This window comes from Bison bison, unplaced genomic scaffold (assembly GCF_000754665.1).
Source record: "Bison bison bison isolate TAMUID 2011002044 unplaced genomic scaffold, Bison_UMD1.0 scf7180017864260, whole genome shotgun sequence".
Classification (NCBI taxonomy): Eukaryota; Metazoa; Chordata; class Mammalia; order Artiodactyla; family Bovidae; genus Bison; species Bison bison.
This window is the reverse complement of record NW_011494832.1, coordinates 16,172-25,098: the sequence shown is the minus strand read 5'-3', so window position 1 is coordinate 25,098 and position 8,927 is coordinate 16,172. Positions and strand designations below refer to the sequence as shown.

At 38.5% G+C, this 8,927-nt stretch overlaps 1 protein-coding gene across 1 annotated transcript in view; it reads right to left on the bottom strand.

Moving 5' to 3' along the window:
- The window catches only part of RELN (reelin), a gene marked incomplete at its 5' end in the record, with an annotated part of 31,649 nt that overhangs the window by 14,094 nt on the left and 8,628 nt on the right, over positions 1 to 8,927 (bottom strand). Inside the window, 6 exons of the mRNA XM_010848189.1 lie at positions 371 to 590; positions 2,632 to 2,789; positions 3,519 to 3,680; positions 4,775 to 4,848; positions 7,871 to 8,046; positions 8,628 to 8,870. Of these exons, the coding sequence (XP_010846491.1) occupies positions 371 to 590; positions 2,632 to 2,789; positions 3,519 to 3,680; positions 4,775 to 4,848; positions 7,871 to 8,046; positions 8,628 to 8,870 (1,033 nt within the window). The remainder of the gene's footprint in view (positions 1 to 370; positions 591 to 2,631; positions 2,790 to 3,518; positions 3,681 to 4,774; positions 4,849 to 7,870; positions 8,047 to 8,627; positions 8,871 to 8,927) is intronic.

The window sequence follows — 8,927 nt, the reverse complement described above, 5'->3', positions numbered from 1 at the left end:
CATATGGTCCACGTTAAATTATCTATATAGATTATTCATAACCAATTATTTACTTTTTAAACTTTATTGATACACAACTGACCTATAGCACTGTGTTACTGTGATACACTTCTCTATTTTTTATATTTGGCCATTTCTCTAAGCTTATGCCTATGTTACCACCACTCACAAGTAACTCTATATTAAATTTAAGCAAATCATAATTCTGAGTTGTGAAAACATATACTTTCTCATACCAAATTCAGCTGATATTAAGTTTCTGCTGCTTAGTGACACCTGTGCCATGAAATTCATGATCATATCTAACAATGGACAGTGATGTGCTTGTGATTGATTCTGTATCTGAACTACAACACAGGAGTTTTTTTACCTTGCTCGAGTGAGATCCAGAGGTTTGGTGGCAGCTTGCCTTATCTGACAGCCATTAAAATAGAGCGAGTCCCCATGGGCATAGGGTGCCAGCTGCCCACAGCCACTTCCTATCACTCCACCTTGAATAGTTTCCCAGTTTGCCTCAGTGACTCTTGCCGACTCAAAATTATCTTTAATGTAACTGGGAAGGTCATGACTGAAAATAGAGCAGTCATCGCCTAGAGGGAAATGAACAGTTGCAAAAATTAGCTGGAACAAGCAGAATCATCAAAGATTATGAACAAGCATTCAATTTCACATTTAATCCGATCAATGTCAGATTTACTTGTAAGAATGACAAAATACCAAGCAGATATAGATTCCTAGAGATAAACATTTCTCTTTTATTTCAGCAATTATTGGCTTATGTTGCTAAAAAGTCATGTTATCTTTGAGTTGATATTTACTAAAATAGGTAGGTGCTAATGTACTTAGTACTGGTGTGAGCCCATTGTTAAAAAAAACACAGCATCTGGCTGGACTTGCATGGTTACCAGCCATGGGTCTTAGAAGGGAGCACTCACCCTGGCATGAGAGGCAACATAATTTATTTTTCCCTAGCATGATAAGAAAATAGCAGGAAAGAAGTCATGTTCTTGTTCTCCCTCTAGCTCTCATAGTTGATTCTTGAGAACAGAGTCTATATTTTATTCATTGTTGGATTCTAGTACCTAGCATAATACTGAGTACATATAAAATATTCCACAATGAAGCTGTAATAAATACAGGAATGATAAACTGGAAGTGTTTCTCAGAGATAACAGAGCTGCAATACAGGCATTTAAGGAAGGCACTACTTTAGCAAATGTGTACGTCTCTACATTTTTCCTTGACTGGAAAAGCACAACTTTTCTCAATGTCTAAAATAACTCAAAATCAAAAGCTCATAGTTCTGCTGGATCAGAGAAAAAGGCAAATTCTAGACACCTAGGACTCCTAGTGAGACAGCTGAGTTGTTCATTTGCCTAAAAGTTCAAATTCTCTAGCTAACACATGGACAGACCCAGCTGGTCTCAGCAATAAGACGACCAGGGGAAGAAGACAGCGGCTAAGAAATTTCTAACATCAGAGATGTGCAGCAGTCTACATTTATCATACTCATTTCATTTGCAGGCAAGGAAATAGCATCGATCAAGTAAGCTAAGTAGATTCTACTCCAGAATCCAAATCTATGGGTTCTTGCATTGTACACTTGGGAGAAGCTAATTCTGGTCCTCTTTGGATAAATCTCTCATCTCTGAGAGACATAGAGATTGATTGGAAAGAACTACTTGGGGTTCTGGTCTTCTTTCCGACATGTACTATTAGGGAAGTCACTTACGCTCCCCTCAATGTCTTTACCTATAAAGCGATAATGGTGACATTAACCATAGTTAATTTATGGGGGTGGGTATCATAAGTACTAAATGACTCTGCTGAATGAATGGGGGGATACTTGTGTAAACAGTAAAGCATAAGGCAATGTAAGGGTTCAGTAAAAAAAGTTTACTGTGCATTGCTCTTTGTCAAGAATTAGGCTCTGAGGATGTAATAGTAATTGGATACAGTGAACCTTGTAACATAGAGGCTGAAACCTGTGAGAAACATTTCATCAAAGGAAAGCAGGGCTGCAGGCTTTCAAACAGGACTGACAAAGCAACCTCCTGGGATCTCAGCAGTTGAATAGATACTTTGCCCCAAATGCATCGTCAGCCTCTAGAAACTCAAGCAGTAAAAGTGTATTTTTTGAGTTATGAAGGTTTTTCTGTATGTGTATGTGATGAAGAGACTTGGGAAACAGAACATTTTGAATTGTCAGCTCCATCTTGGGAGGCCAGGGGCTGCTGCCCCTGGGAGAGGCCGAGGAAGGAAGAATATTGGTCCAGTGTCTGGGGACAGGCAGCCAGGCAGGGAAGGAGAGAGGCCCAGAGCAAAAATCAAGTGTGGAAGGTAGAGGCTGGGGCAGGGACTCATGTGGAAGTTGGAGAATGTAAGGTACTATAGAATATCTTAGGGGGGTGGATAAAATCTGCATTTTAAAAAATTCAAGGAACATAGCATAAAAGTATCCTTCATAATTCATCCCCGAGGTAAATAAGTCTGTGATCAAAGAGTGCATCATCTATCTCAAATCCCTCAGGCCAGAGTTTCTATCCATTCCGTAGTGGCCTTTGCACACATGTTGAGATGAGGAGAACCCTATAGTCTCCTGGGTCAAGAACAACAAAACAGGATTCTGACCTTGGAAACTTTCATCGCAGATGCAGACGGCACCGGTGGTGCAGTATCCGTGCCCACTGCAGAGCTTGGGGCAAGCCTCTCCGATGTACACGTGATCGATTGCCCAGCTCTGCTTCTCTGTTTCTTCGCCCTTCTGGATCCAGCGGAACTGTGTTGCACTGAAAGCAGAAGGGATTCAGGAGGCTGTTATTGCCCATGGGTGTGTCCAGCCTCTAGTCTCTGGAGATAGGGGCTATTTCCAAGAAAAGGGCTTCTAAAACTTTCCCCCGAAGCATCCAATTGGCAGAAGTGAGTGAACTTGTACCCCTCAGATTCTGGAAGTAAACCCCCAAAATTCCTCAAAAATTTATGTGCATTTCCTGTTCTATTCCATAATAAGCCCATATCCATTTTTCCTACAGTGGTGTGTCATTTGCAAATCTTTGGGGAAAACAAATGCTACTCTAGGAAGACTGTGCTCCGTTATATTTACCCTGCAATTCAATATAACCCGATCAGCCTGGCACACCCCAGTAGGCACTGGTTGTGGGGGAACAGCAGAGCCTCTGGGAGCATCGAACACTGGGGCAGTTGTGGTGCCAAGTCCAAGTCTTGGGATGTTTTTCACTCAAGGGCTATGACTGAGATTGGTGTGTGCTGCGGTATTTAATTAAAAGAAAATTTGAGGTCTGTGAATTGTTTACAAAGAAGAATCCTATTTCTTATGCGCACATGGAGTTTCCATTTAGGGGCATGGGGCAGTGAGAAGAGCGGGGAGATGAGGGGAGAGGGGACTAGGGCTATAACTAAAAGTCTAGACTCCTTTTATCAGTTGCTGTCGAGTCACTGTATGAGCTCTGCAGATACTCACAGGTCATCCACACAGTTTACCTAAGTATGCAGCCTACCTGGAGGAGACATGATCAGGCAGCTGGATGGTGATTCTCTTCCAGCTGGAGCTGTTGACAGCATTGTAGATGGTGGCTTCATGGAACTGGAAGGGGGAGCAGCCAATGCTGTTTGAAGAGGAAGGAAGGCATTGGGTCTGAACCAGCTGCCAGGAATCGGACCTGCAAAAACCAGAGAGGCTGCATTAGATAGCTCTTCAGAGGCTGCAGTAGACATCTGTCTCATGTCAAGGTAATGCTTGATGATTGGGTTAAATTAAGAAATTTTAATATAAATTTCACATGTACATATATATAATTACATATAATAAAAAGAAAAATTGAAAATTATTTCAAATAAAATATACCCTAACTCTTTATAAGCACATTAACAGAGTTACAGATGACAGAATAAAATAATAGCAGGTACAGAGCTGACTCTAGTGGCTTCTTCTCCCTGATATTGCTACAAGAACTATACCTGGAGTTGACTGACAAAATTCTCTGTCTACCCAAACTTTATTGCTGCTGCTACTGCTGCTGCTAAGTCGATTCAGTCGTGTCCGACTCTGTGCGACCCCATAAAGGCAGCCCACCAGGCTCCCCCATCCCTGGGATTCTCCAGGCAAGAACACTGGAGTGGGGTGCCATTTCCTTCTCCAATGCATGAAAGTGAGAAGTGAAAGTGAAGTTGCTCAGTCGTATCTGACTCCCAGCGACCCCATGGACTGCAGCCTACCAGGCTCCTCCATCCGTGGGATTTTCCAGGCAAGAGTACTGGAGTGGGGTGCCATTGCCTTCTTTACTATAATTCATTTTTCAAAGTGGTGGTGGGAGGCAGGCCTACAGACACCCTAAAGAGGTAACTGCACTAAGTCAGACTTATAGTCCACAGTGCTACTATGCTTTAGGGGATGTGACTTTAGCTAAAGCATAATCAGATCTTTCACTGATTTATATTTTTATTAGGGTTGGTTGAAAACAAACAACATAAATAAAAAAGAGTTCTACTTTGAGGACAAATATAGTGTCTTAGTTTAAAATAAAAAATCTGTTGGCTGCAGCCTAGCATGAAATTGATTTTTCTTGGTTTGAAGGAAAAATTGAAAATAAGATACATTGTGAATTTTATACAAATAACATTTTTACATGCATACAATTAACTGCCACTTCTAATACATAAGAATGCTTCCCTGTAAGCAGTTGCCTTAAAAACAGACAACCATTTGAATTGTATATACACATTTGGAGGAAATGTAAAAAGTGATTTCACAAACCTTGCATCCTTAGTGTATTCCAACATTACGGAATGAAGGTCACCACAAGAAGTGGCTTCACAACCCACCACAATCTAAAACAAACAGATAATTGATATGTGTCAGCAAGATTAAATAATGCCTATCATTAACCAGAACTCCCATCTCTCCTCATTATGACTATATAAGTAACCAAGAAGTATTTTGAGAAGCTTTTACAGAGCAGCCTGCCAGACACCAAGAAGGCGTTCTTTTGAGTTTTGTACAAGTCATACCATTTTGCAAGGAGATGAGAATTAAGGTTAAAAATTACTATTTATATTTACCTAATTAGTAATAACATACTAATTGTAAATTTGGGGAAGATAAATTGGTCAAAAGGAAAGTAGTATTAGGAGAACTAATGGAAAGAAACAAAGTATCACTGGTTCAAGATAGTTTCATTCATTTACTAACTTCCTTGATGCTACCATTACATTTTTATATGTAATTAAAAATAGTAATTTTTAATTACTTAATATTTATTCCTAGTTTTTTCCACTTCCATGTAGATAAAAGTATTCCATATTATGTGCAATTAAATGCTTGAATCATCGACAGTGCATAAATGCTATAAAGACTTGGTGATTCAAATTTAAGTTCTAATCATCTGCTCAATGAACAAGTCCTATTTCAGTGCTGACACTAGGGAAGGTTGGTGCTATAAACTTCATACTATATGCTTATCCATAAACAACTGTGGTTTCAGAGAGAGAATACAAAGTGTATTCTAGCAGTGGAAATGGAAACCAGAAAAAAATAATATGCTTTGGTGCTTCATAGGAAGGAGAGGTTGAATCTGATTAAGTGGGTGAGAAAATAATTCTTCAGAAGTTGGAGAGCTGAATTATTCCAACTACAAACAGAAATAATAATTATGTGATGTGATACAGGTGCTAACTACCACTTTTGTGGCAACTGTATTATAATATATAAATGTATCAAATCAACATGCTGTATGACTTAAATTTACACATTGCCATATGTCAAATATATTTCAATTAAAAAAAGAAAAGAATTCATCAATAAGCAGTAGAATGATGTATCAAAGCTATGCTTTGTAAGGATCAATCTGTGCTGCTGAAGACATGTGAAGTGGAGAGAGATTAGACAGGAAAAGACTACTCAGTGGACTACTGATTTAATGAGGCCCAGAATGAAGGTGGTAACCGTGCAGAGAGGAGATGGGATGGGTGTCAGGAATACAGGGAATTAGAATTAAAAGGATGGAGCAACTAATTAGATGTGAAAAATGATAAATCAAAGACTAAATTAAAATTTAGAGCTGGTGAATAAGTGAGAGGCAATGCCATCAAGAGAAATAGGAAAATCAGAGAGAGGAGTTGGCAGAAGTGGGAAGATAGGAAGTTCACTATTCAACATGTTGAGTTGAGGTGCCAATAATTCAAATGTGTAGAAAAGTATACAGGCTATTAAAAGTACTGAATTAAATGTTGATGAGCCAGTCAAGGTTGGATATGCAAATTTTAGAGTTGCCCTTAAAGATATGATACTTGAAGCCAGAGGATGAATGAAGTTCTCAATAGTGAGAATGTCTATGAAGAGAGAGGAAAGCCTGGGAGAAGTACTAAGAAATGCTGATATTTAGAGGGTTGAGGGAAGAAGAGCCAAAAAGGAGATAGACGTAACTATTAAGAAGGTAAGAGGAGAAGCAGCAGAGAACCCAGAAGCTGAGGGGAAAGAGAATTTCACCAGCTGGAGAAGACAAGAACAAGTGTGCCAAATAGTACAGAGAAAATGAAAAACGAGGAAAGTTGCATGTGGTGTTCAGAAAGTCTATGGTGACTTTAAAGTTGTAGATTTAGTGACACTTCAATTTTTAAATTTCTGGGGACAAGTTTTTTTTTTTTTTAAAGGAACAAATTGACTTGGCTAGAGAAGAAAATGTCAGTCTCTTCAGTTCTGGGTTGACAGAAGCAACAAAAGAGGAGGCCCCAACCAACTTAATAAAAAATATGAATGTGATGCGGGCCTGGGAGAGGAAAAGCCCGAGAGGAAAAGCCTTCACTCTTAAAGGACGTGGCTTGGAATTAGGGGTAGTGTAACACTGGATGTGATTTTGAGTGTCCTTCATGTCACTAAGGTAAGGATAGTCCTGAGGGGGTGGTAGAATTCGGGGGGACTTGCCTCACCCTCCAGTCTCTGAAGGAGAGTTTAATACAAAGCTGAGGAAAACAGAAAATTTGCCTTTTTTTTTCAACTTGGGAATTCTTCTTACAAAACTGAAACCCTATACATATTAACTCCCCATTTCCCCCTTCTCCCAGCTACGAACACATTTTTATTTATGCTAATAAGCATTCTTTCTGTTAACTGTCATTGTAGCACATCTTTTTAAATAAGGGCATTAGAACAACTGATCTGTCTCTTTAAAATGATCCAGTAATAAACTGCATTTCTGTAATGTCCCTTTTTAGTGTTTTCTGCAATAAGACATTAATCGATAGTGCTTTATCTTTCTCTCTAATTTGTCTACTAATTACCTCCTGTGCCTTCTCTTTCATTTTTCTATACGAGTAAAATATGCATTTATTAATAAGAAGTGAGAGTCTTTTTAAAATCTTTGAGGATTTGGGAGGTTTCAATTGGGCTAATGTACAAGTTTGCTGTTTGGAAGTCAGAGAGAAAAGAAAAATGGAAAGATAATGAAAAAGGACATATAAAGAAGCAAAGCTTGATGTGTGAAATAGGCATAAAGAGAAAGTGGTAGAGAAATTAGTGGGAGAGAGAGACAGAAAGGGATAGAGACAAAGAAAGAGACAGATGGAGGCGCCTACTTGAGATTTTTATTTCCAAGGTTTGTAAAAGTGAAGTCAAGATTACATATCTGAGATATAATACAGTTGCATGTCTTTCTATGTCTCAATATATCTGTGTTCAAATAATCCTATAAGATAAAGACCTTTGTGAAAGATAACTATTTTTTATTCATAAAATTAAGTCTCTTATAATGAATGAAATCAATCATTTCCTTATAGTTGTTCAAATAAGCTTTCTCTCTGTACTCCCTCCCCCAAATGTAACACCATACTGCCTGGAGGAGCCGCTTCCGCTTACTTTAAACTGCATCATATATCCTGGCTGTATAATGAGTTCTCTGGAGGAGAGTGCATTGTGAGTCTTGTCCTTCTTTTTATTTGGCCAGTAGAGGTGGAAGGATGGATTGCCACAGAATCCTGCTGTCCTCACTGCATTAGGGTAAAAACTCCAGTTTTCTTCATGGGAGGTGCCTTCTGTTAAGATAAATTGGAAGTAATACCGCATGTTATTCTCTTAAATTAATTGGTTTATTGTTGAACTACTTGAATGTCTATGCTCTAGCTCTTTGCTTACCCTTTAAGATTGATTTTTATTTTCTTTAATTGGTATAATATATATATATAGCAATCAAATCTAGAAAAGATTATTAAATGCTAGTAAACAATTACCCAACTTTTAAAATATAATTGCTAGTCTGGGTAACTTTTACCATTGCAAGATTTTTCCTGGAATACTTTCAAACCAATAAAACATGTATCTCTGCATACAGAAATTCTTAAAGAAACTGAAATTATTTGGGGCTGCTGAAATTTCAAATTATATTTAGAGCAAGACATTTTGTCTTTAATGGGATTTATTAAATTCTTTGTTGACACTTCAACAAGCAGTCAACCTTGAAGATGTATAAACTATTAGGCAAAATAATAGCTAACATTCGTTGATCAGTAAATATACGGTAGGCACTCATCTAAATGCTTTTCATGTAGTAATTCATGTAAAGACATGAGCAGACAAAAGATACACAGGGAAGATTGCTCAATGTCTTGTTTCTTACCATCATCAAAAGTGTCAACCAGCTGACTGGGATTGATTTCCGCTCCACCAATCAAAATGTTGTCTAGTGCCCACTGAGCACGCTCTACCCCGGAGACCACAAGTCCATTGCTGATCACAAAAGGCTGCCACCAGCGGAGTCGAGTTGTGTTGGTAAGAGCCTCCTCGGGAAGAAGTATGTAGTCATGTCTGACTGAAATGTATTTCTGATAATCCATCTCATGGAGCAAAGTCCAAGTAATTCCTATAAAACAAATATACCAACATAGTAACATACTGGAAAAAACACAACAAACCACCA